The following is a 27,062-nucleotide window of genomic DNA, read 5'->3' on the forward strand; positions in this document are numbered from 1 at the left end:
GGTATATATACCACATCTTCTTTATTCATTCATCTGTCAATATTTTGCCAATCTTGTTTCATCTATTTCCCATCCTTTTTTCCCCTTACATAGTTTAAAGCAAATCCCAGACATCATGCTATTTCACTGCAGTAGGATGCAAGTGTTAATAATTCCACTTTATGGGAAAATAGAAGCACTGAAAAGTATCACCCAGAATGATACACTGAGTCTGTGGGGGAAGGTAGGTACCAGAAGCCAACTTCCCCCCGTCCTAACTGTGCTCCTGCAAACTGACGCAGCCATCCCACACACAGATTGACTCGGGCATGTAGAGAGCATGTCACCCACGACACAGTGTCAGCTGGGACAGAGGTCTTCAATCAGGTCCGTCACATGGATAGATTTATCTCAGCCCACAACTATTTAAATAAATTAAGAGCTTACTTCCCGAAAGTAAAAATCAGGGTCCCTCTAATGAATAACTAGGAAGCTAAAAGCCCCAAATTACATTTACTCAGAAGAATGTTATTTAAAATCCAAACATATGGAGTCATAAAGAATAAATGTGTGGCCTTTTGTTTAACCGCAACCCTAAAAATGCTTATTTTTGTTGTTGCACTGACAGCTCCAACGTTCCTGCGAGGAGAATGACAGCAAACACCATCTCCCGCCAAGACATCTCGAGTGTCTGGGGTTTCCTGTTGAGCTTTGGATGCCGGGGCATCGAGGAAACATTGCCAGACGCGTCACCCCCTCCGGCCTCCCCACAGGGGTGGGGCTTCCGGGGCAGCTCCCAGAGGCGAGAAGGCCAGTTCAGGACTTTCCTTGCCGCTTCGAGGCACCTCCTGGGCAGCTGTTGTACAACAAGAATTTGGCCGTCTTTGTCTCCGGTTCAGGCTCCACCCCTCAGACCACACCTGAGTTTATGCTAATGAGGTGACTAACCTTGGGCCCTTGAGAGCTTCAGGTTGGGGGGGCCCATCATGCCAGAAAGACATGGGTTTAGAGGGTGGGGACCTGGTGTCGAGTGACATCAGGCTGACCTCTGACCTCCAGGGAGGGCGGGGAGCGGGTGCTGGAAACTGGGTTCAATCACAAGATCAGTGGTTCAGTCATGCGTATGTAACAAACCCCTAATAACTCCAGGCGCTGGAAACTCAGCTGCGCATCTGGATCGGCCGCTCACGTTGCTGTGCTGACGGGCAGAGGGCGCACCCAAGGGCCCTCCCGGACCTCACCTGTAGTCCGCGGGACCTGCTCTCCTGAGTTCTGTGAGTCATTCTGGCGAACGATGGAACTGGAGGGGGTGCCGGGAACCCCCAAATTTGTAGCCAGTTGGTCAGAAGCACGAGGGCTCTGGAACCCCCGAAGTGCAGCTGGTGTCCGGAGTGAGGACGGTCTTGCGGGGGGCCGTGTCCTCAACCGGCAGGGTCTGCACTGACCCGAGTTGGTGTCAGAGTCGTACCGCTCACCCCAGCGCACTCGCCTTGGGCCCAGGTGCCTGGTCCAGATCAGTCCCGCGATCACCCCCAGGTCTCCACATGGCACCCCGGGGGCCTGGGGGCCATCCCCTAAGAGATGGCAGTACCTCCAGCCTCACCGCAAGCGCGGGGATGGGTCAGGGGTGGGCCAGCTGCCCTAACGTTTCCCCCTGTCGCCGCTACGTGTACCTTTAGGGAACGGACCAGTTGTAGTAGATTTTGTTATCGAATAACACACGTCGTTGGAAGCTCAAATATAGAAGCAAACAAAAATATAGACGCCGATAAATGAAAATACCCCCAGTGTCCCCATGGGCTCTCGCCGTGCCCTGGAAGAGGTGCCCGTTTCAGGGGAGGAGGAAGGCCGCCCGGTTCCCGCAGGGAAGGCAGGGATGCTGCACCCGCCCCCCACCCTCCCCCTGCCCCCTCCGGCTCTGTGCCCTGAGGGACCATCGCACTGGCTGCCCCCAGGGTCCTCCTCTGGCTCCCGGGTGGGCTGGCCGATGTGGGCACCTTCAGAAGGCACAGGGTCGGCGGAAAGCGAGGGTCATGCCTGGGTCACCGTGGGTGCAGGGTCCTCGCCCGCTGTCACAGCCCCAGGCATCCGCCTGCCTCCCCGGTTCTGGGACCGCCCCTCCCCTGCCCTCCCTCTGGGGGCTCTCAGCTCTCGACAACCAACCCCATGTGAGGAAGCAGCGGTGCCTCGTCCCTTGGCCCCGGCTCGCAGCCAGTGCCCGCAGGAAGTGTCCTCAGATGACGGGGACCGTGTCCCGCCGGGAACAGGGAGGGGCACCAGAAAGCAGCCTACGCCCCGTGGGAGCAGCCGCCAGCCGCCCAGCACTGAGGGTCACGGTGGGGAAGCCCGGGTGGTTCTGGTCCGACGAGGTTGGGGTGAGAGGGGACAGGCCCGCAAAGGTCACTGAGGGCAGAGGGCAGAGGGCAGGTACCCGAGGCCGGCAGACCCTCTGCGCGGCGGGGACGGGGAGGCCCCTCCTCCACCGTGGCCCTGGGGTCTCCCCAGTGTCAGATGTGGGAGACCCGCCTCATGGGCCGGCAGCAGCAAACGCTGGAGAGGTCGCGATACCTGCACCCCGGTGTCTCAGGTTATCACAGGCCCAGGAGATGGCGAAGGTGTTACCAGGGCAACACGGGCCCTCTCGCCTCTCTCAGAGATGCTCCAGAGCGGAGTTTCTCAACGTCTGGTCCAGTCCCACCTGCCTCTCAGTCACTGAGCATTTGTCTCAAGTGCGGATTATTGGTGCTGAGCCCCAGGAAACGCCCCTGCCCCCCACGACTTAGATAAGTCCACGCTTCCTCACGACCCCCGCAGGACTCGCAGAAGATGCCCTTTTTATTTATTTATTTTTTTCAGAAGATGCCCTTTTACACACAGGCCCGCCAATGTCCCGTTCTTTGTCTTGTGAAGGGTGAGCTGAGATTAGAATTGCCCCGTGAAACCAGCTGGACACAGAGACAAACATTTCCGTCCGGCGAACTGAGCCGTCTCTCGATAGCCCTGCCTGTAAAGCCCAAGGCAGGCCCCCTCCGCTGAGACGCTCTGATCTTGGGCATCCCCTTACCTGAGCAGCCTGAATAAACTCAATCTCCACTCTCCTTTGTTTTGTCCCCGCAGCTCCCACCCTGGGCCCAGGAGTCACCGGCGCCCTTGGGCGATTCCTACGGGGTCAAGTGTGAGCAGCTCGGCCCCAGAGGGAGCAGCAGCAGGGCATCTCGAGGGCTGCACGGCCCGACCTCAGACAGACACTGCGCACGGCCAGGTGCGGGGCATGCGGGCGTCGGGCTGGGGGATCCGCTCTCCAAAGGCAGGTCTGTCCTCGGACTCGTGTTCACAGGCCTCTCTGATCTGCTCCAGGGGGCAAAAATGAGACTTCGTAAATAGAAACGGATTTAAGTAAATCAACGGTAAGCACTTTGGGGTCAAAACAGCCTCTTCACACCCCAGGGACCCAGACTTCTATCCTCACCAGGTCCTCCCCACACAGCCTTTTATTGGTTTGTCATCACCCCTGCTGACAATGAGTGATCTTCCTGGGAGTATCCCAAGAACTGTGGTGGCTGCCAGGTGCTTTGGCATAGAATTCCTCTCTGAGTCAGACAGAGCCCGAGGCCGTTAGCACGGGGGAACAGCTGCGAGGGCCACACCTCCTCGAGTCATTTGAAAATTTTATGATGAATAAAAACGATCCATGACACAGACTTATGCATTATATATTAACCTAATACCTCTACAGTTACACCACCAACAGTCTTTTGTTGCACACATATTTTCCTAAGGACACGCCAACTCAAATAGTAAAACGTTGACTATCCAGTGACACTACATAACATTTCCTCCTTCTGTGTTGTCAAATCCTTAGTGACAATAACAAGTCTAGGGCTTCCCTGGTGGCGCAGTGGTTGAGAGTCCATCTGCCGATGCAGGGGACACGGGTTCGTGCCCCGGTCCGGGAGGATCCCACATGCTGCGGAGCGGCTGGGCCCGTGAGCTATGGCCGCTGAGCCTGCGCGTCTGGAGCCTGTGCTCCTCAACGGGAGAGGCCACATCAGTGAGAGGCCCGCGTACCGCAAAAACAAAAACAAAAACAAAAACAAAACAAGTCTAACATTCAGTGAAAGGAGGAGAGCGAGGTGGAAACCCCAGGAATGGTAAAAGTGTGGAAAAGAGAATTGTGCGTTTTAGATTAAATAACCAAAAGACTGAGCAGAAATACAGGGTCAAAAGGTGCTGAAAAATAAACCTTAAATATGGTTCAAGCACCACAAGGTCTTTAAGCTGTCCCCTGCGTGCAGGTGACCTTCGTTTGCAACAGTACACCTGGTGATGCCATCACGATGCTTTAAAGGACCCGGTGGCACAGTGAGAGCGGGGAAGGTGGGAACTGAAAGCCATGAGCCAGAAAAGGACTTGCTTAACTATTACATTTCAAATGGATAAACAACAAGGTCCTACTGTAGAGCATAGGGAACTATATCCAATCTCCTGGGATAAACCATCATGGAAAAGAATATGAAAAAGGATGTGTATATAAGTGTAACTGAGTCACTTTGGTGTACAGCAGAAATTACCACAACATTGTAACTCAACTATACTTCAATAAAATAAATTTTTTTAAAAAAGAAAGAAAAGGATCTGCTTGGAGGACCATGCTGGAGCTCGTCCTGCCCACAAACCTTGCTGTGCAGTGTTCACATGTTAACTCTATCCAGATCCATCTCCTTCCCTTCCCGGTCTCCATCTCACGTAGGACAGTCAGGTCCCCAGCACCCACGTGAGGTTTCAGCAATGCCTTTCCCCGTTTCTGTTTTTCATCAACTCTATCATTTAACAATTCGCTCTGAAGGGCTTCCCTGGTAGCGCAGTGGTTAAGAATCCGCGTGCCAATGCAGGGGACACAGGTTCGAGCCCTGGTCCAGGAAGATCCCACATGCCACGGAGCAACTAAGCCCATGAGCCGCAACTACTGAGCCTGCGCTCTAGAGCCCGTGAGCCACAACAAGAGAAGCCACTGCAATGAGAGAGGCCCGTGCACCGCAATGAAGAGTAGCCCCCGCTCGCCGCAACTAGAGAAAGCCCACGCGGAGCAATGAAGACCCAGTGTAGGGCCTCCCTGGTGGCGCAGTGGTTAAGAGTCCGCCTGCCGATGCAGGGGATACGGGTTCGTGCCCCGGTCTGGGAGGATCCCATATGCTGCGGAGCGGCTGGGCCTGTGAGCCATGGCCGCTGGGCCTGCGCATCCGGAGCCTGTGCTCCGCAATGGGAGAGGCCACAACAGTGAGAGGCCCACATACCGCAAAAAGAAAAAAAAAAAAAAAAAAAGACCCAGTGTAGACAAAAATAAATAAATTAAAAAAAAAAGAAATCTCAGCTTAAAAAAAAAATTCGCTCTGAAAACAGCATTTGGTGGCATGAAGCTTTGTCTATTTCCATGCAATAAACCCACATTTTAATTTCATGCCAGAGCATCCTTTCTTTTCTGATTTCTCCCTATTCCGGCAGCAGCGACTTGCCATATGTTCCGAGGGAGATGGTGTTTTCCTTTGGCTTCCCCCAGCTGGCTCAGAGCAGAGGATGAGGTATTTTAAGCCCCACACTTTAAAAACCTTGGCAAGGCTTCTGATGAACTAAAAGCATCAAGATATACTTGTAACCTGGGCTCTGATTAGTTTGGATTTTGTAAGGTTTTAACACCAGTGCTTAAAAGAGAGAAAAAAGGACTGGGGGAGCCCAGGTGACAGGTCGGACTCCATCCCTCGAGGGCTGGTCCCGCTCTGGGGCAGGGCTGGCATCCCAGGACAGAGCGTGGTGGTCCAGAAAGCCGCTCCGTGGCCCTCAGAGCCTGGAGGCAGCTCTTGCCAAGGGTATGCAGGTGGTCAGTTGGCCTCGACCACCTAAGAAAGCACAAAGAAGCTTCTCTCCAGGCTGCCCAAGTTTGCGCCTTTAATGTGTTTGCCTGGTTGCCTGTTTTAGATGTTAGACTGGCACGGCTGTGCCTGGCCATATTCTGTCCCTGATTTGTTCCACCCGTTACATCCCTGCTCAGCTGGGGATTCAGCAGGCGGGGTCAACAGAGGAAATAGCTTCAACCTCATTTGGTAAAAAGAGTTGCTTCTTTCTTTAAAAATTTTTTTCCAAAGATTTAAAATTTTATTTTTGAGTAAGTAATACATTCACATACTTCAAAAATCCAAATGGGTAAAAGGAACATACGTGGAGAATTTGTGTTCCAACCCACATCCCCGTCTGTCACAGGCATAATTCTAACATGGACCTAATCACTCATGCTGCCCTGGTATCTGTTTTGTGGAAGGTCCTCTCCTTGCGTGTGGGTAGACCTTGCTTAACCAGGTCCCGAACAGCCCACTTTCTGGGACACCCATTTCCGTCTCCACCCTCCGCCCGGCCAAGGTACCCCACCACCCAGCCCCGCAGTGGCCGAGGAGCTGATTCAGTTTTACTCTTTCATTCCCAATATTGCTTAGGTTAATACTTGATTTGTAAGTGTTGAACCCGGTATAAATGGAAGCTATTTTAATATGCGCTGGGCAGCAGGAACTGCTCAGGGCACAGGGCACGGGTGGTTTGGAGGGCAGAGTCTGCACCCCTCACTTTCCCCTGGGTCTTCTTGTACCCTGATGTCTGGAGAAGCCTGTGGTGGGTGCCTACCCTGTCCATCTCCCCTTTCACCAGCACCCTGTTCCCCCCACAGAAGAAAGGCTGGCTTCTCACTCATCTGGGAGACTGCTCGGATACATCATCCCAGGGATGTTAAAAAAAAAAAAAAGAAATCTCCGGGGCACCCCGCAAAGAAACAACTCGCAATGTCGGAGGACACCCCACTAATCAAGGCCCTAGGACTGCACAGTGGGGCTCCCATCTTCCCTGGGCTTATATGTGTATTTCTGTTATGAACAAAATGTAGCATTAGACACAGACATTTTGGCCTGCGTCATGATGTTGGGTATTTGGGGGGTGGGGTGGGCTTGAGAACAGTGGTCCCATGTAGCTGTGCCCCTTCCACCTCCGATTAGGGAAGAGGGACGAGGGTCCTCAGACAGCAGAGCAGACTCAAAGTCAGACCCCCTCCCCTGGCTCGAGGGTACGACTCCCGGCTTCATCCAGGCGACAACCTTTGGCCGGTCGGAGATCCCATCTAGCTGTGTGTCCGTCACGGAGCTGGGATCCTCAGTATTTGCAGGATGCAGGGGCACCTGCTGCACGTTTCGCACAAGGAAGTGTGTGGTGGGTGCTCTCACTAACTGGGGCTCAGCTGCACAGTTTTCATGATTTCAAGGAGGCGGGGAGAAGTCCTCACTTCTGACAGATCAAGGTAACATCCTCAAGTAAAAGAAACAGATACTGGAGAAAATGGAATGTTTCATGTGTTCTCCAGACTTGGGAAAACAGTCACTGATTTTTGCCAAAAGATAATTGGTTACTATAAATCCATACTCTTTTTTTTTTTTTCCTTTTTGACATGGGGCAATCCTGCCCGCTCTCACTCACTCCCGCCCGCACATATGTGTTATATTTAAATGACCTTAATGGGAAGTGCTGAGGCTTTTGTGTGAAGATGCACTCAGCCATCATCATGGCACGTGTGCAAGCTAGACGCTGACCCCAGCCCAGGGGCGGCTCCCCCATGGCTAAGGAGACAAGCCTCAGGCCCCTCCCGGGAGCAGTGGAGGGGCCAACCAAGGCTTCACACAGTCAGGTGGCGTCAGACTTGCAAAAGGAGGGTATTTGACCACAATCACTTAAGACCACAGTCTCTTGGGACCTCCCTGGAGGTCCAGTGCTTAGGGCTCTGCGCTCACCCTGCAGGGGGCACGGGTTCGATCCCTGATCAGGGAACTAAGATCCCATGTGCCAAAAAAACAAAACCAAACCACAGCCTCTTTCCACTCCAGGGTCCTCCATCACTTTCCCCTCCTGGCCGGCTTGGAGTGGCTGGCAGGGCACACTTTGTCTGGGTTTAGAGACATGTCTATGGGTTCACACCGACTTCCTGTGTGGCCGAGCTACTGAGAGCTGTCTGCCATGGGCACGGCCTCCGGGGACGCTCCTGCTTCCCACTGAGCCAATCCGCCAGGCACGCGGATGTGAAGGTGGTGACCAGAGGGGAGATTGGAGTATGAGCATCACGGACACGTGCTATGACCATGTCCCGTGACCGTGAACATGTAGCATGCTTACAAACATGTGAAGTGAACGTGAGCTGTGACCACGTCCTGAGAGGTTGGGCAGCAGCAGTAGGTGGGGAAGGAGGAGAAGCAAGTTTTTGTTTTTGTCTTTTTTTTTTTTTTTTTTTGCGGTACGCGGGCCTCTCACTGTTGCGGCCTCTCCCGTCGCGGAGCACAGGCTCCGGACGCGCAGGCTCAGCGGCCATGGCTCACGGGCCCAGCCGCTCCGCGGCGTGTGGGATCTTCCAGGAGCGGGACACAAACCCGTGTCCCCTGCATCGGCAGGCGGACTCTCAACCACTGCGCCACCAGGGAAACCCTTGTCTTTTTTCATGTTTATTTATTTATTTATTTTGGGCTGCATCGGGTCTTAGTTGCGGCACACATGATCTTTCCTTGTGGCGCACAGGCTTCTCTCCAGTTGTGGCCCGTGGGCTCCAGAGCACGTGGGCTCAGAAATTGCAGCGCACAGGTTAGTTGCCCCGCGGGCATGTGGGATCCTAGCTCCTGGATCAGGGATTGAACCCGAGTCCCCTGCTTTGGAAGGCAGAGCCTCAACCACTGGACCACCAGGGAAGTTCTGAGAAGCAAATTTTGAAATGCAGGGAGCCAGAAACTGGTCATGGAAAATTCTTTAAATCATGAAATATGGTATCAGATTTGATACCCCTCCATACCTAGATGAACAGAACTTCTCTCCGTGGGGAACAAACTCCATGATACAGTACATGCAATTAAACATAGGCCTTGCTTTCTCTTTTTTGATGGGAATCATGTGAAATTATATTTATCAGAATTCCTGTGCTTGAAACAGTACTACAAACAGCAAGGATGTCTGTGTGCGGTCACAATTTTTATATATCCAGACTATCAAAAAACAAATTTTGATCAACCCTGCAGGTGGAAAGACTGAATTATCTTTCTATTCTATCAAAATAGTGCTATAAAAATGCCACGCGAAGAAGCAATCAAAAAGTATGCAACCGGGCTTCCCTGGTGGCGCAGTGGTTGGGGGTCCGCCTGCTGATGCACGGGACGCGGGTTCGTGCCCCGGTCTAGGAGGATCCCGCGTGCCGCAGAGCGGCTGGGCCAGTGAGACATGGCCGCTGAGCCTGCGCGTCCGGAGCCTGTGCTCCGTGGCGGGAGAGGCCACGGCAGTGAGAGGCCCGCGTACCGCAAAAAAAAAAAAAAAAAAAAAAAAAAAAAGTATGCAACCAAAAATTATTTTTTTATTAACTGCTTGACACATAAAGAGGTATGTCAAGCCATTAATCAAAATATCATGTTATTTTTCTGGATTTTGCGAGGTTTATGGCACCTACCAAATTTTAAAATTTGTAAGCTATTTTTTCTCATTCTAAATATCACTTTCATACCAATTTTGAATTCATAATTGTGCATCATTTTTTATTTTTATTTTTTTTTTATTTTTTGCTGTACGCGGGCCTCTCACTGCTGTGGCCTCTCCCGTTGCGGAGCACAGGCTCCGGACACACAGGCTCCGCAGCCATGGCTCGCGGGCCCAGCCGCTCCGCGGCATGTGGGATCTTCCGGGATCGGGGCACGAACCCGTGTCCCCTGCATCGGCAGGCGGACTCTCAACCACTGCGCCACCATGGAAGCCCTGTGCATCATTTTTATTTAAGAGCTCTCCATATTCTGTCAGATTCAGGCCCCACAAAACCTGAATCAATCCTCAAGAGTGCACTATACTTTCTCGGTCTTTTTTTTTTTTTTTTTTTCCGTTAATTTTCATTGAACCTCTTCTAGGCTTAAGTACTAGTGATTCATGGATATAGGAACTAATTGAAAAAATAGTTTCAATACAAATCACTAAGAAATACGTATCCAGTAAAAACTTACTTTATAAGTTTAGAAGTGTTTGTTAAAATTGGACTTTGTAAATAGGTTACTGAGACTTGTAAAAAAAATGCTTTAAGAAAAATTAGGTTTTTATTGAGTACTGTATTTAAAAAATTGTTTAAATTTTAAAATATATATTTTTAAAATTTAATATTAATTTAAAGTCTCTTCTGTACAAGAATCTGTCAGACATAAAAGAACTCATCTGACACTTTCAAAAATAAAAAGCATTAAATCATTAAATTTTAACAGATGGAAAGAAATTGAAGTAAAAAAGGAGTTCCTAAACGTCAGAAACACATTTTTTTTCAAGACACACTGGTTCCTAAAAATCCCACTGAATCAAGAAACAGCCCGTGCGAGCCCTGCAGAGCCTGGTGGCTGTTCTCCAAGTTTCTGCTCTAGGCCCCGGCTAACTTGCTCTAAAGGTCCAGCTGAGTCACCCTCTCAGGCTTCCCCCCGACACCCCTGACTCCTCCAGACCCCTTGGCTTGTTTGATTCTTCCTTAGTCGGGGTTCGTGACAGTTCCGTTGTCTTGCCACCCTGACCCCGTGCTCTGTCCTAGCTCCGTGCAGAGGGACTGTGTGGTCAGTCCGGCCCCCTCCATGCTCTCCAATCCCTGGGTCGGAAACGAGCTCATTCATCTCCGAGCAGCTGGATATCATTGCCTGGTTTTTTTCCCACCAAGGGCGCAGGGTGATATACTCTCTGGAGAAAGGAGTTAGATGGTAGATGTGGGGACAGACAGAAATGCTATCACCGAAGGCTAGATGTCCAAACACATGGAAAAGAAAGAGAAAAGGAAATGTATTTATTTATTTATTTTTGAGGTATGCGGGCCTCTCACTGTTGTGGCCTCTCTCGTTGCGGAGCACAGGCTCTGGACGCGCAGACTCAGCAGCCATGGCTCACGGGCCTAGCCACTCCGCGGCACGCGGGATCCTCCCGGACCGGGGCACGAACCCGTGTCCCCTGCATCGGCAGGCGGACTCTCAACCACTGCGCCATCAGGGAAGACCTATTTATTTTTTAATAAATCTATTTATTTATCTGTGGCTGTGTCGGGTCTTCATTGCTGCACGCGGGCTTTTCTCTATTTGCAGTGAGCAGGGGCTACTCTTCATTGCAGTGCGCGGGCTTCTCATTGTGGTGGCTTCTCTTGTTGTGGAGCATGGGCTCTAGCGCGAGGGCTTCAGTAGTTGTGGCGCATGGGCTTAGTTGAACCATGGCATGTGGGATCTTCCCGGACCAGGAATCAAACCCATGTCCCCTGCCTTGGCAGGCAGATTCTTAACCACTGTGCCACCAGGGAAACCCTGTAAAAGTCTTTTTATTATGAAAGTTCCCAAGGACTTAATAAGTTGCAGAGAACAGAATCGTCAACTACCATGTGCCCATCACCCAGGCTCAGCAATTTTCCCATTCTTTTATCATCTCTGCAGCTCAGCCCTTCCCATACTTTTTGTCAGAATATTTCAAATTACCAGTTAAAAAAAAATAAAACCAGACAGTGAAATTCTTCTCCTACAGGACAGAACCTGTTGTGGACTGAATGTTTGTGTCCCCCTCAAATTCATATGTTGAAGCCCTAACCCCCGATGTGATGGGAGGAATTAGTGCTAGAGAGGCCAGGAGGGTGGGGGCCCAACATGGGATTAGTGCCCTTATAAAAAGAGATGCCAGAAATCTTGCTCTCTGACTCTGCCATGTGAGGACACAGGGAGAAGGCAGACACGTGCAAGCCAGGAGGAGGGCTCTCACCAGACGTTGAATCAGCCGGCACCTTGACCTTGGACGTCCAGCCTCCAGAACTGTGACACAGTAAATGGGTATGGTTTAGCCACTGAACCTGCTGCATTTTGCCGTGGCAGGCGGAGCCCTGGCTGCGTGGTTCAGCGCCAGTACTTAACCACATTAGCAATGCCAAAGGATTTACAGCTTCCCGAAAACACAACGCTCTTCCAGCATCCAGGCCCGTGCATCACACCCCCCATCCCCCGTGCCTCGGAGACCGACCTTCAGGGCTCCCTCCACCAGCTACACCTGCACCGGTGAGTCCCTGGCCCCCTTCCAGCGTTCAGGTGAGACATCACGCCCCACAGAGCCTCCTCTGATGCACACCCACCCTCACCTCTTCTCCAGACAGCTGACTCATGTTGTGAGACTCGGCACGTGGCCTGCAATGTGGCTCACATGCCTCCTTTCTTTGTCAGGCTGTGAACTCAGGAGAGGCCAGCGGCCTTTACCATCTGTGAACCCAAGGCCCAGACCCAAGCCCAGCGTGGAGCAGACATTTAGACTGATGTTGATTCCAGGCCTGCAAGAGTGAAAACTACTCCAAAAGGAGCATCACTTTGGTGGTTAATATTTTATATCTTAGTCTTTGTTTCAGACCCCTTCTAGAATAAAGGCCAGAGGAGGGCGGAGGGAAGGAGGGCAGGGGAGAGCGCAGTAGAGCTGGGGCGCTGAGCACCTGGAGCACACCACCTAGCTGGCCTTTCACGGAATCAAATGATCTGTGGCCACCGCCTAACACGGGGGTATCAACACTTAAAACTGCGGCCCTCAGTCAAACCCTGCTCTCTGCCTCTTTCTGTAAGGCCCACAGCAAGAATGGTTTTTAACATCTTTAAAGGGTTGAAAAAAAAGAATGACTGAGCTGCACTGACTGTACGTGTCAAAGCCAAAAGTATTTACCATCCGGCCCATTTCTGGAAAAGCGTGCCACCCGCTGCTTGAACAGACTGAATCGGTGTGCTTCGTTTCTATTTCATGCAGCCTCCCTGCAGGGTGGGGCACATCGTGCTGTTGGCGAACTCATCTTACAAACCTTTGCCTGCATCCTACACGCAAGGTACGGGGCCATGGACACACAGCGCTGGGGGTAAGCGAGGAAGCCACCGAGCACTTTCTTGGGTTGGGAGACAAGTAGGACGTACAAACTATCAGAACACAAACCTCGGGCCTGGAAGCAGCGTCAGAAAAGCCACACGAGAACCTGCTGAGTTTCAGGTTAAGCAGTGGCCAGTAAGCATTAGAACCAGGGTCCACAATAAGCAGGGCCTGGACTTAGGGTCTCTGTACAGCCTCCTGCAGTCCCAGGGTATGTGCTGTAACAGGTGTAAGAGAACCAACATCTAGGAAGATGTCAGAGTTCAGGTGACGTGATGGGAAAAATATAAAAGGAGGTAGAATCTTTACCTTATTGAACTCAAAAACATATTAAGCCGGTTTAAAAATCTCACAGAAATGAGAGCAATACGTGTGTTCATGAATCACTTATGATTCATCAGCTCAGCTTCTGGAAATTCATCTTCAAGAAACAATACAAAATACAAAATGAGTTACATTCACAAAGATGTTTCTGGTAGCACTCTTTAAAGGAGAACATGGGAAATTACACAAATCCAAAAAGCTGCACTTGGCGGGTAACCACGGTGTTGCCCCCAGATGGAGGATCAGGGGGTCTGAAGGCAGAGCCATGCCCGGTGCTGTTTGCCGTGGCCGCAGGAAGCCTTTTCAGGGGGCGGGGCAGAGGGAACCAAACTCCCAGAGAGACTGAAAGCTGAGCCCCACAGCACTGGTTCCAAGGGAAATCTTCATGCAACTTAAAATAGATTTGGACTGGTTTTTATGTAAAAAGAACTTCAACTCTCCGTGGCGTTAACAGCCCAGGGAGACACACTGTGGCGTCAGAGTCCATGGCCCCCCCACACCACCACAGAGCACAGGGGTTCTGTGGGCCAGTGTGAGAAGCAAGCTATCAAATGAAAAACCACCCCAGAAGGATAGAAAACTGTACCTACACTGTATGGTCGTATCTAAACAAAACCACCACCACCACCAGGAAAGCCTGTTCAGTGTTAATAATGGTTGGGTTAGCAGAAGGGATTTTAGGTAATCTTAGTATTTTCCGTTTTCTTTCTTTTGGTAATGGGGTTTTAGTGCTATTATAATAAAACATGTGATTAGAAGAATCTTGCAGAGTTGCTAAGCCTCTGGGGTGGTAACAAAATCTGAGACATATGATCACAATATTAGTTTTCAACACCATGTTTTCAGTCCTGGTATCCTTACTTGGACTCATTTTAAGAAATGCAGGATTACAGAAATGTGAGTCAGAAGTTATAATACACTGTACTGTTTGCTATAAACTGACTAGAGGCCAAGAACCAGAATTGAAATGAAATAAGGCCCACGAGTTTGGGCACACAAACATGAGGGAAGTGTGAGGACAGGCAAACCAGGAAACGTCCCCGGTGTGCAGACGGACCTTCTGCTTCGGGGGGGGACGCGAGGCCCCAGCAGATGGGTGCGGTCTCTCACCCCAGCAACACCTCATCTGGATTAACTTCTCAGAGCAGACTGTTTATTCCGGCCTCACAGGGGCCTGGTGCAGGCACCGAGTGACACACGGGAGCCTGCTCGCACAGCGCACGTCCCCAAGCCTGGGTAATGTTCCCGCAAATGACGAAGTTATTCGGCCAACCCAGAAACCCTCTGTGGCTAAATAAGCCGTCTGCCGGGCCACCTGGGACCCCAGCTGCTGCCGGACCCTATACAACCTTCACCTGTGTGTAACGCCAGTGCTCGAAACTTCCCTGCGTTTACATCCCGTGCCTAATTCAAGTGAGCAAAAGAATTCCGATCCTTTTGATAATAAAATGCCATAATTTAATTTCTTTGCAATGCAGCAGTTAAAATGTGTAAAACTCCTGTTTCCAATTCATCAAGCACTAGGTCTACCAAATCAGAAGGCCCTGCTGCCCTTATCAACACCTTGCTGGTGAACCAGAAAACGCTAAACTGACCAGGGGCCCAGCATAGCAGAATCACACTGAGGGAAAACACCTACAATTCTCTAATTGTGCAGATTTGTCCACTGACCCATACTTTATAATTAAGGAAAAATTCCCGGACTTCTCTGGTGGCACAGCGGTTAAGAATCTGCCTGCCAATGCAGGGGACACAGGTTCAAACCCTGGTCCAGGAAGATTCCCACATGCCACAGAGTAACTAAGCCCATGCACCACAACTACTGGGCCTGAGCTCTAGAGCCCACGAGCCACAACTACTGAAGCCCGTGCGCCTAGAGCCCGTGCTCCGCAACAAGAGAAGCCACCGCAGTGAGAAGCCTGCGCACCACAACAAAGAGTAGCCCCTGCTCGCCGCAACTAGAGAAAGCCCGCACGCAGCAACGAAGACCCAACACGGCCAGAAATAAATAATTAAAAAAAATTTTTTTTTAATTAAAAAGAAAAGAAAAATTCCCTGCACATAGATGCATCTAAACACATGGTGAATAAACCATCAGCAGGACTGATGCCAATTCACAACTCACTATGAAAGGTGTGGAAGGGAAAGCAATCCTACACACCAGGCCTCATGACCACTGAGCGGATTTTATTTTCGCACGCAAGAATGCAGAAGGACATCGAAAGGTTAATCTTTTTTTTTTTTTTTTTTTTTGTGGTACGCGGGTCTCTCACCGTTGTGGCCTCTCCCGCTGCGGAGCACAGGCTCCGGACGCGCAGGCTCAGCGGCCATGGCTCACGGGCCCAGCCGCTCCGCGGCATGTGGGATCCTCCCCGACCGGGGCACGAAACCGTGTCCCCTGCATTGACAGGCGGACTCTCAACCACTGCGCCACCAGGGAAGCCCCGAAAGGTTAATCTTTAAACTGAGCTCTCAGTGGCGAGGTGACTCTCGTCCTGAAGAGGGCTGAGGCATCCTGAACTTCAAGAGCTCCAGGTTTAGGTCCAAGAAGGTGTACGTGCTATAGTCATGATGCTGGAGATTCTTGTAGGTGGTGTTGTCAAATGGCTCAGCAGGGGTGGCGGCCGGTGGGGACCCTGCGGGGGAAACACAGCGCCGGTGAGGACCTCCGACAGGGAGGGAGCTTCTGAGTGAGTCAGCACACACCCTCACACATACACACTCACATACCAAGCATTCTACATGAACCCTTCCTGAATGCCCTGTCTACTTAGAAAAGCCCATAAAGCAAGTGTCTTCAAAAGCAAAATAATTAGCTGAAAATTTATACTAGAACATATAGCCTCAATAATGTAAGAAATGGAATAGTTTTTACAACATGTCTTAACATCTTAACTTTGTATACCTCTAGACTTGAAAATGCCGAGAACAGTTATGGAGGGACTTTCAGGTCATTTAAAGATGCAGAAAAAAAGCAGATCTATTAAAAATCTGTCTCTAATAGAAATAAACCATTCACAGAAGAGAAATTTAAAAGCAGAAACTAAGTGAGCCTTTTAAGTCTCTAAACGCAAGAAAATTAGATAAAGCCCAGTGGTTTTAATAATGACAGTTAAGGGAAACTGGAAATGAGACGTGTAGTTTCTGCTGTTTAACTTTTTTTGAAGAAGTTGTTGGTATACTTTAGATTCACAGACTAAGAAGTACTTAGCCTTATTTCTCTAAGTGGAAAAAAGAATGAAAATCCACACACCTACACAATTGGTGATCTTAAAACTAAGAGCATGGATGAAGCAAAAGACACCCGGCTCTCCTGCAACGTGACACGCAACACGATGGAGGCACAGCGAAGCTGGCGTGGGGTGAGCTCAGGTTGGTTAAGCTCTTACTGACCCTAAACCACTGCCGTCGGAACTCTCGCCACTCCTACTCGTGCGGCACAAAAAATAACTACAGTTTTCCACTATTTGGATTCATACCAAAAGTTCTGGTTTTCATTTTTTTGGTTGTATTAAATGATGTCTTATTTAAAGAAGTGACATCTTTTCAATCTCAACAAGCAGAGTATCTTCGATGCGGTGCAGGGACATCCCAAGCAGATGCACTCTTACAGCCCAGGTGGGGAAGGTGCTGACTGCAGGGAACGAGGGTTTGGAGAACTCTTGTCCAACACCAATCCCCCTGGCGGGCGAGGAGCCAGGCAGCTGGGCTGAGAGAGCTACGAAGTCAGACCCCCTGTAGACGCTGCCCCTGCAAATGAGCTGCACTCCTGGGCAGTGTCTTTAGCTTCTGAAGGGCAAAGAGGATATTGGAAAAATAACACAACCATGAAAAAGTAGGGTCAAATTGTTTTCAAAAAGACTGCAGTCTGAAAACCCCCAATTCTCTATGTTATCATCCTGAAGGTTTTACAAATTTACAGCAGAATGACTAACAGAGCAGCATCAGGAAAGTGGCTCTTGACGTCTGGAGAAGTCTGGCAGGCGCTGGCACTTCGCGTATTTATGAAAGAGGGAGAAGATGGAGAGGGAAGAAAACACATAAATCCTGCCAACATAGTGCAACCAGTAAGTATAATTACAGGTAATGTAAATTAGGCAAGGGGGAGGCTTTAAAAAGAAGAGAGCAAACAGGAAGGAGCGGGGTTTGTCAGTGATGAGTTTTCAAGAGCCACAGATCTGAAAACAGAACTGCTTCACTGTTTTGCCATGATCCACCTAAAGCACACTGCATTTTATGAAGTTAAAAGCGCAAGAAAATGGTAAAATGATAGGAATAAAGTTTCCCTTTGAACACTAGGGTAGCAAAAAAGCCCTTCATAAAAATTCAAAATAGAAAAGCAAAGCAACCCATTGCGCTTTTTAGGAGCAGGAACCGTCTCGTGTAAATTAGACTCGTGCATTTCATGGCTGCCTTCATGTCACGGCTTTACTCCCTAAAATGCAATTTTCCCTTAGGCATAAAGATGCTGAAAGCAACAGCCTGTCTGGCTTACCTGAAGACCATCACTACAAGTGTAACTATCGCCCCTCACCTGTGCGAGTTTAATAGGACAGCCCCCCTCTACTCAGTGACATGTTCTGCAGGTTCAAGAAATGAACACTTAAAACACCCTCAAAAGTTAAGGATGATGATGTTAAATTGCCTATTTGCACAAGGTATACTGGTTAAGGGACAGTCCAAGAGTGGCAAGGGCATACTCTTCCACTGTGATATAAACTTTAAATGTTTCAGGAATTTTTATCCATAATTAACATATAACCCTCAGCTTATCTGAGACAGTGCTATAGGCCATATTCCTATAGAATGTGATCAAGCGTAAGGCCTCTTCAGATCACACAGCTCTTCAGTCTCACCCACCACCCCAGGACAAGAAGAGCTCTCAGCCACAAGTCAAGGTGTACCCTGTGTGCCGTTCTGGCCTTCCATCTGAGTTGCTGAGTCTTCGATGATTCCGCGCTTTTCCTCAAGCTTTAGAACTGCTGTCTTTTCAGCAAAAACGTCTTCGTTGTGAACAGGGACTGGCTTCAAAGTTTTCACTGGTAACTGATCTTCCGAAATCTCTTCCTTAGCCTTCAAGATTCCTTCTGCTACTTGCTTTCCCAGATTTTCTTTTTTGAACAGGGAAAGAGCCGCCTCCCCATCAGGCTCTGGTACTTGTTTCTCCAAAAGCCTTTCTTTGGTCTCAGGAGTCGCTGGCAGCCGTCTTCCTACTCTGGTTTCTGCAGACTGAGTGGGCGCTGGGCCGCCATTCGGTCGCGTGGATAATCCTGATTTCGTACGGTCGGATACGGTTTTTTTAACTACTAGTGGCTTCTGGCTTTCTTTATCTATTTCATTTGATGTAGATACTTTCTGCCATTGTTTTTCCTTTACATCTTGCTCCATAAACTTTTCGCCTGCGTGTGACTTGGGTGCTGTGGTTTTTGGTTTGGGGTCTTTTCTGTCCTCTGATGGTTGACTGGAGGCCCCTTTCTTCTTTGCCTGGTGGGGCCTCTGTGCAGAGACGAGGTCCGGATGCGGCTGCTGTGATACACTCTTCTCTTGTGCAGGTATTTCAATTGGGGGGGCCCCGTCTGCAGAGGAATGGGAGGCCTCTGCTACGGGAAACCCTCCTCTGCGTTTGCTCGTTGCCTGAGGACCCGCTTCTGAGCTGTCACCCTCGTCGTCAGACTCGGAATCAGAGGAGCTGGACGAAGATGAAGACGAAGATGAATCATCCGTCCCTTTCCTGCTCTGCTGGGCTCCTTCTGAATCAGAACCCTGTTTACTGAATGGAGGTGCAACCTTCTGAGGAAACTCTACCAAAGTCTTTCTTGGCAAAAACTTCAGAACCCCTTGGTCTGTGGGTGGCATGCTGGCATCGGGGTTAGGGCCAGCTAGCACCCTGCCTTGGTTCACAACTGCTGGGGAAGAAGTGGGTGAAGGTACGTTTTTAGACAATTCATCTGCTGTTGGGGTAGCTAGCTGCTGGCCCCTCTCCTTTGGTTCCACTACATCTAGGAAATGGCATAAAGAGGAAGATTATTTTTAATATTTAGTAAAACAGTGAACATTCACCAAGGCCACAGACATTTCATTACATACCACCTTGTTATTGACAATATCTTCAACGTAATCATCTTAGGAACTGTTCCGTCGAAACCCACTCTTAAGTGAAAGGCAAGCCACACAAGTCAGAGAACAGTAAAAAACATAGATGTTTTTCTTGGTAGCTGAAACTTTTTAAGATGGGATTTTTTACCAATAGAAGTAACAATCTTGTCTCCATTTTTCGCAGCGAGAGCTTCTGGATGGTAATTATTTTTTAAGCTACTATTTCATCTAAATTTAAGATAAACTATATTTTCAGATGATGAAGTTTTAGAAATGTATCATTTCTTAAATCCCTAAAAAAATGGGTGCACCTCAAATATTTTTAAAAATTACCCGTATTGTATGAACTTGAACTTTCTGAACAAAACAGCAAAGCAGAAGTAGAGACAGTAGCCTGGTTTGGGTCTGGGGTGAGCATATGCATGAGTTTAAGAGTGGGAGATCAGACGGAGGGGATAAGGTGATTCAAATGCAGGTGCCCTGAGAGGAAGAAACGTCCTGCAAAATCACATCATTTGGGGATTTCTTCCGCCAAGGAAAAGTATTACAAGACCAGAAAAGTCTAAAATAATTTAGTATCATATATATCATTGGAAACAATGAGTTTTAAGCTGTTACAAAAAGGTGCTGATATAAAAGTCTTAGACTTTGTACAGTCAGTTACAAAAGCAAATGAAAGGCCACCACAGTACATTCATGAGAGCTCATTTCATTCAATTTTCTCAAGTGCTAAATCTTTTTTAACCATACAGATTAGAAGAAAAATACAGGACAAGTTTTTATAAATTAAAATTACTTTTCAAATCTCTAAGTGCATTCCTTACTTTCAAGTCTCAGAGTCTACTTTATACTAAAAAGTATACTACTTCTTTAAAGCGGAAAAAAATGTATTTCTAACTTTACCATCTTACTGGTATCCAAAAAAGTTTCTAATTGTTTTCTGAGCTCAGGAACTCTCTCTCTCTATATACAAAACAGAATGACAGAAAATGGTCAAAGAAAACTGAGGAATAACCAGAAATAATCGGAAATGGGCCAGAGAGAGGTTAATGGGCAGTGTAAGAGGATATGACTGAACAGCTGGAGCAGTGGGTCACTGTTTAAAAAACCATCACCACGTCACCTCCACCCCCCCACCCCCTCTGCCACGCCCTGTCTGATTCTGTGGCTGTGTGCCACCCCAGAATCTGCATTCTGACTGCAGGAGCAGAACAGAGCGCCAGGATCGTGTTAAACATAAAACCATGGCAAAGGTATGTGCGTGCACTTGAACTCTCTCTCTCTCTCTCTCTGTCTTTCTAAACCATACCTGATACAGCCCAAAAATTCCTATAAGCAATGGGTAACACAGGCTGGTCTCCAAACCCTGCTAGCCTGCTCACCTGCATCATTAATCCACTTTTATGCTGAGCATGAATTTTCCAAGTGTGAAAAATTAACTTAAAATAAGGCTTATTTTAAATAGGCTGCTATCTAATCATTATGCCTCAATCTTCTAAAATTTATTGTGGAGATTTAAAAAAATGTAAATAAGTTATTAAAACGTTAGAGTTTATCACCTATTGAAAACAGAAAGAAAATTTCAAATGATATAGTTTATTTTGTTTGAAAAAGGAAACTTCTTATTTAATGTTATAAGAACATTAATTAATATTCTTATTAACATTAACATATAATGTTAATAAGAACATTAGTGTTTTAAAATATCTTTGATTCAGGCTTAGTTATTGGGACAATTCCATGGAAAGGCTAATAGAATAAACCACAGTAGCATATTTGCTTTTTATTAAGAGCCAACCTCTGACCTGCTGCAGCACAGGCCCAGCGTCCTCTGTGACTCAGCAGGAAGCCTGCCACGATGATCTGTAGCTGCCACCAGTGACCTCTGGGCCAAAGTGCCAGTGTGGACACCACGCCTGCATTCACAGTGCAGGATGTCACCTGGAGACACAACCATCGGGTACAGGAACAATGGCTCTCACTCTGAATAGAAGTATGACTTTACCTGTTTGTTTTCATGAAACCTCTTGCGTTTCTAAAGGCGGGATGCCTGCATACTCTGAAAACGTTTTAGTTTCAGTGTGACTTTCCTTGAAAGATAAATATACGAAAACACAAAGCTACTTAAGTAAGACTAGCCACGGAGACACCCCTCCCAGCACAAGAGGGGGGCTTTCGGGGACGGTTTCGAACCCTCAGAGACCATCACAACCCACGTAAATAAAGGACTACAAACACTAGTGACAGCGCAGAGACACGAGTTCTCTTATTGCTTCTCTATCTCCCCTCAATTTGAATTTCCTGAATTTCTTTCCTGCTCATTGAAAAGCAAGGGAGGGCATGATCTTCAACTTTTTAGTAGTCCCCTACTGAAAGTAAAAATGACTTCGGTGTTTGAAACAGATCAGCAGCCTTGCAATACCGCCACATCTTGTCAGTAGGTCACAAAACTAATTTCAGAAACAAAGGTGCATTTCAACAAGATGTGAAAGAATACAGTTATTCAAATTCTATATGGTAACTAAAACCTCTTTTCACATTTGTTACTATTAAAAAGAGTTTTTTTTGGTTTTGGTTTTAATGAACATGCGAGAACTGACTTTTTTCAGAGGCAAGACAGCACATTGCTTATAAATATGGGCTGTGGGGCCTTACTGCCTGGGCTCCACTACCGACATCTGTGTGACCTTGGGCAGCTCAGGAGTCCCCTGTCCACTTTCTCATCTATAACCCAGGGGTACTAATGGTACCTTCTCACAGGGTGTGGAAGGGAGATACGGAGTGCTTGAAACAGTGCCTAGCAACGCTGGTTAGAATTAAATACATCACACCCCTATTTCCGGAGAGTCCTCATTTCTCAAACTGGAATAGGGACTTGAAGTAGATAATTAACTTTGGCTTCTTGACAGAGTCTTTAAAAAGCGACATAGGACTTATCCAGTCAATGGTTTATTACTGATTATTGCAAAATTCAGCCTAGTGATGGAATTCACCAGAACATCAAAGCTGGCAAGCCAGGCAGCTGTGCAGGGGAGGCACCCACTTGGAGACCCGGATCCTGATGTGTGCGCTCACCATGCTGGCAACTCCCCTCAGGAAGGAAGCGTGGGCTACGCTGAGCTGGCGCCCCAGGTGGAACAATGGAGAGCGTGTTCAGCCCAGATGCAGATCCCCGGACTAGATGTGAACCCAAGGGTGAGCGCTCAGGGCCCCGTCTGCATGCAGGAAACTTTCCCTAGAGCTTCCAAAACCACCCACAGTGGCAATGCGCCACCGGCGGGCCAAAGCCATTTCTGTATCTCACACTCACCAATCACTGACACTTCGGGAGAAATACTGAGGCCTGCACACGTTGACTTAGAAGCATCATTTCTTTTTCTTCATGGAGGGGTTGTAATTATTTTTTAAATTCTGAGATACAAACGTAATGTGCATTAAAGACGGTGTAGCTCTCAAAACTGTCCTCCCACCTGACAGCACACACACATGACACACGGGTCATCAGTCTCACATCGACCAGGCCAAGACTGGTGCGCTGATCCGCTCAACGCAGAGGAACCCCGAGGGCGGCAGGGCCTGCCACGCCCAGAGGCAGAAGTTACATGAGCCCAAGGCCAACTCCCAGCTCAGTGTTCCCTTCTCGTAACTGCACCCCAAACCGCCACAGGATGAAGTATTCCATTTCTACTCATATACAGAAGCACGTTTGTAAAAAGGGGGATCTTTGGGAAAAAGGAGAGTCCTTATGTTTAAGAAACCTGTTTAAAAACGTACAGATTAAAAAGAAAACAGAATACTGGCTTTAAAAACACAGCAGGTACAGGACAGAAAACAACGTTCCTGTTGAATTCGGACGGGGGCGCGGAGATACCACAGGCAGGGTACACCTCCTCAGCGTGGATGGACGGCGCGTGAAAGGCAGCGGGTGGCTGGCTCTCTCAACAGCGCGCGGACGTTTTATAGGCTGCCCACGTCTCCGTGGGCAGATGAAGGGGGACTAAACAGAAGTGTGCACACACTTTTCAAGCATTCAAACTGAGGAAATGATATTTTGATGAAAATAAGACAAACTCAAGTTATCATTCTAAACCCCATACAGTCAAAGATTTATAAATAGACTGTATATATCATATGTATATATTAAGAGTTAACTAGGGTTTCATCAGTTAAAACTGAAAGCAATGGACCTGGATTATAATCAGGTTTATACTGCTGCATTTCCTGCTTTCCTCCTATGAGGATATACTACATTGGATTCAGGGGAAAAAGTCAAAACTGGTGATAAAAGTCAAAATGACTGTGGAAACAGCTGGAAGCAGATAAGAATCATGCTTCACCAAAGTGAGTCATAATGGAAAACGGTGCCTGCTCCTAACTCTCTCTCCACAGTCGTAAAAGGATGCCTGCAATCCTGGGCTATGACCAAGCAAAGCCTGGGAGACTACGGATAAGTCCCAGAGACAATGAAAAGTCACAATCAGGGAAGAAAAAAAAGGTGGGGTTCACAGCTACTTCACGGGAGTGTGGGATCAGTATTAGGGCCGCGTAGATGCTGCAGAACCAGCATACTCTGCATTCTGTTGCTATCCGTGGAGTCTGGCATTTAGAAAATACAGAGAGAACAGTTCAGGGCTAATCGCTGAGTTCAGCCTTAACAGAGTTAACTGTTATGTTACTGATGTGTTTGGTCTAAAGCCTGTTACAGATCCTATGTCTGATTATAACCTGGACACTGCTAGAAACGAAGAGCCCAATTATGTAGCTAGTAAACTCCTCTTCCTGCTTGGGAAGCTGACTGATTTACTCTGTATTGTCTCCCTTATGACGACCACTAAAATCTTACTTTTTGGTGGACTTTGCTTCTTGGGATTCGGTGGCAATCCCTTTTCATTCTTTCCTGATTGTGCAGAGAGAGAAACTGTAGAAGCAAGTCCTCGAAACACTCCTGCTTCTAGGAGCACAGTCTGACAAAAGAATGGCACAAATACGAATATTTTAGAGTAATACCCTTTTTAACAGCTATTACGACATAAATACTATGTATTATTATGACATATAAATGCTTTGCATACATATGGCATATTTCTAACAGTTATTACAATTCTCTTAATCTATGTGTATTATGGAAATTTGGGAAAACACAACAAAAGCTGCAAGAAAAAAACACCTGAGTTCAAGGACAGTCACTATTAACATTTGGGTATTTCTCCAACCAGACTTTCTCCTGAGCGTACTGTTTTGTACTCTCCAATTACCTATCAACCTACAAAATACTGATTCTTTTCATAAAATGTTTTCCTGTACTTAGAATATAAAGTAGAAGCACTATCTAGCCATGAAAAATAATGTAGATGAATAATAGTTGCTTCAAAACCGCCTACCATATATCATAAGTGGAAAGCATTTTATAGAGCGTTAATTCACTCAGCATACACTTACTAAGGCCTGCTATGTGCTGGGCACTGTTCCAGATGCTGGACACATTACAGAGGTGCCTACAGTCCACATATGAGAATGAAACATTTGCTTCTTATGGTTATGACGTCAGCACGTGTGCATATGTATACATGAAAGCTAAAAAAAAAAAATGAACTGGGACTAGATATGCAGAGGTAAATAGTGGCCTGACAACAGATCTCCCCTCCAACCATCTGTACTTTATTTTGCCACGAATAGTTCTTGCTTTTGTAATAACAGCCCTTTTTCATTTTAAAGATAGTGAAGAGGACTTCGCTTTTCCTGTATGGAGAAAAAAAGCCCTTCTTTCTTCCTTTTTTTTCACAGATGAGGTAACGTAAGCTGGCTTCACATGGCTGCCTCGTAAGTTACCGGGTCAACCAGGTGCCTGAAAGTGCCCTCACTTCCTCGCGGGTTAAATAAGCAGTAGAGACACTGTCCTCAAGGGTTCGGACAGGGCTCGGCGCGGGGCACCAGCGGCCCCCACGCCTGTCGGAGGCCCGGACCGCACACCGGAGGTTCCCGGTGATCCAGGACCAGAGGGAGCGGTGGCCGGGGTCGCCGGGACCCTCGCCGCTCCCCAGGCCCGGCCCCCGACCCGGCGTCCTCTCCTCGGCCCGGGAAGTGGGGTCAGCGACGTCCCCGGACGGCTGGAGGTGACCGTCAGGGCCGCGGCCCTCACCCCGCCCTCCGCGGGCTCCTGGGCGCCGGCCCGGCCCGGCCCCCCTTTACCTTCAGCCCCCCGGCTAGTCCTTGCCGCAGCAGAAGCGAGGCCGCCATGGCCATGACGGGGCCGCGGGCCGGGGAACAGGCCGGGCGGGTAAAGGTCACACCTAACAGACGCGGCCGCAGCGCGCCCTCTGCCACCTGAGGGCACGCCCCCTAGGATGAAGGCGCCAATCACAGACAGGGACTGGGCGGGGCGGGGCTCCGGCTGCTGCGCGCGCACCACCGCCGAGGTCCTGCGCGCGCATCCTGGCGGCCTCCAGGTTCCCCGCGCTGCGCCTCGAGGCCACGCCCCCGGGAAGAGCCACCAATCACTGGAGGTTGGGGCCCGCGGACCCGGACGGCGCGGCGGCCTGGGCGCTGCGTCACCGAAGTGGTCTTTGTGGGTGCCGTTTCCTGTCCTCCGACCGGAGTGGTTACCTGTGGCCACCCTGCAGGGCAGCCTCAGGTGGGACCGTGGACGCTCTTTTGGCCTGTGACCGCACTAGTCCCGGAGCCAAGCAGATCAAAAGTGCAAGCTTTAGTTTACTTGAGTGTTTATAACTTGCGGTGCAGACTCCCCCAAGTTAGGCATAGACATGGAGTAGGTGTAGTTAGTTACTGGCTTCCTTCTCCCCCATTGATCGCGCCTTCACTCCCCACTCCTGCCTATGCCCGGTGCCGCGAAGCATTCCAACCAAGAGGAGCATACCCACACCTCACCTCCACCCGGGAGAGGCCCTCCACCTTGGCTAAGGCTGGAGACTCATACAAGTGCCAGATAAATGGGCAGAACAGATACCCCGTGAAACCGTGCCCCGTAGGGTTAAAAAAAAAAGCATCCCCATAGGATTAACAGAAACTGGTGACTGACAGAAATACCTGAGCTTGTCTGACAATAGCAGCTAAAGGAACAGCTCGCTAAAAACTGCTTTTAACCTGCCTTCACTGACCCAGCTCACCTTAATTACTTCTGACTCCTTAGTCACCCCTATAGATAACACCTCTGACCTATGGGTAACTGTAGTAATGGAGGCTTTAGTGGTTTTTCAGGAACTTGGGGTGGGCTCCTGTCCAGTTCAAGCCGGCTAAGACTGGTTGGTCACCAACCCTAAAACTGGGCCCGTGCCAGGTGTCGGCCGAATGACCTCTTGAGATCAGAGGGTGGAAAACTCCACCCTCAGGTCATGCTAATCAGGAGGGACAGATGTCACCGTGAGGGATTTTAGTGCTTTTCTAGATATTTGCCTCATAACATCTCCTGAAAAGCTCTAACTATCTGAAGGCCTGTTCTGCCAGTTTTTCCCAGAGCACAGAGGGCCTCATTCCTGATCTCCACCCTGAGCTCCTTTCAGGGGGTGTTGAAGGTGAGCAGTTGCAGTGGTGGGTGACCTCATCTTTGTAGAGGCAGATGGCAAGTGGCAATTTGTAGCTGGCACCAGCACCTAAGCCTGGGGTGAGCAGGACCTCCTTGGAAGCTGCTGCAGTCAGGTGGGGAGGTTAAGGCAGGCGTACAGGACATTTGGCCAAACGGAACAGAAGCAACAGGGCCAAGTGCA

The 27,062-nt window shown here is 48.9% G+C and overlaps 1 protein-coding gene and 1 long non-coding RNA gene across 3 annotated transcripts; one reads left to right on the forward strand and one right to left on the reverse strand.

Moving 5' to 3' along the window:
• The first annotated feature begins 833 nt into the window (after window positions 1-833).
• LOC132491411 (uncharacterized) lies at window positions 834-3,598 on the forward strand. The gene is made up of 3 exons (XR_009532663.1): window positions 834-918; window positions 1,129-1,253; window positions 3,097-3,598. It is a non-coding gene; the product is annotated as an uncharacterized LOC132491411 (long non-coding RNA).
• An 11,079-nt stretch (window positions 3,599-14,677) lies between these two features.
• NDUFV3 (NADH:ubiquinone oxidoreductase subunit V3) lies at window positions 14,678-25,664 on the reverse strand. Of its 2 annotated transcripts, XM_060100418.1 has the most exons (4): window positions 25,531-25,664; window positions 24,185-24,305; window positions 18,150-19,244; window positions 14,678-15,881 (listed from the first exon to the last, which is right to left on the reverse strand). In XM_060100418.1, exons 1-4 carry the CDS (start codon window positions 25,582-25,584, stop codon window positions 15,718-15,720), a joined length of 1,434 nt encoding a protein of 477 aa, XP_059956401.1. In that variant the 5' UTR covers window positions 25,585-25,664; the 3' UTR covers window positions 14,678-15,717. The 2 variants fall into 2 exon arrangements, with proteins under 2 accessions (XP_059956401.1, XP_059956402.1); XM_060100419.1 differs by lacking the exon at window positions 18,150-19,244.
• Between the last annotated feature and the right edge of the window lie 1,398 nt (window positions 25,665-27,062).

The sequence above is a fragment of the Mesoplodon densirostris genome, chromosome 5 (assembly GCF_025265405.1).
Source record: "Mesoplodon densirostris isolate mMesDen1 chromosome 5, mMesDen1 primary haplotype, whole genome shotgun sequence".
Classification (NCBI taxonomy): domain Eukaryota; kingdom Metazoa; phylum Chordata; class Mammalia; order Artiodactyla; family Ziphiidae; genus Mesoplodon; species Mesoplodon densirostris.

Excerpts from the sequence above, each read along its gene's own strand:
- NDUFV3 (XM_060100418.1), bottom strand. The coding sequence starts at position 25,584 with ATGGCCATGGCGGCCTCGCTTCTGCTGCGGCAAGGACTAGCCGGGGGG. Across the intron at positions 24,306-25,530 it reads GACTAGCCGGGGGGCTGAAG|ACTGTGCTCCTAGAAGCAGG; the intron begins GTAAAGGGGGGC and ends TTCTTTTGTCAG. Across the intron at positions 15,882-18,149 it reads AGGCCAGAACGGCACACAGG|GGTCCCCACCGGCCGCCACC; the intron begins GTACACCTTGAC and ends TTTCCCCCGCAG.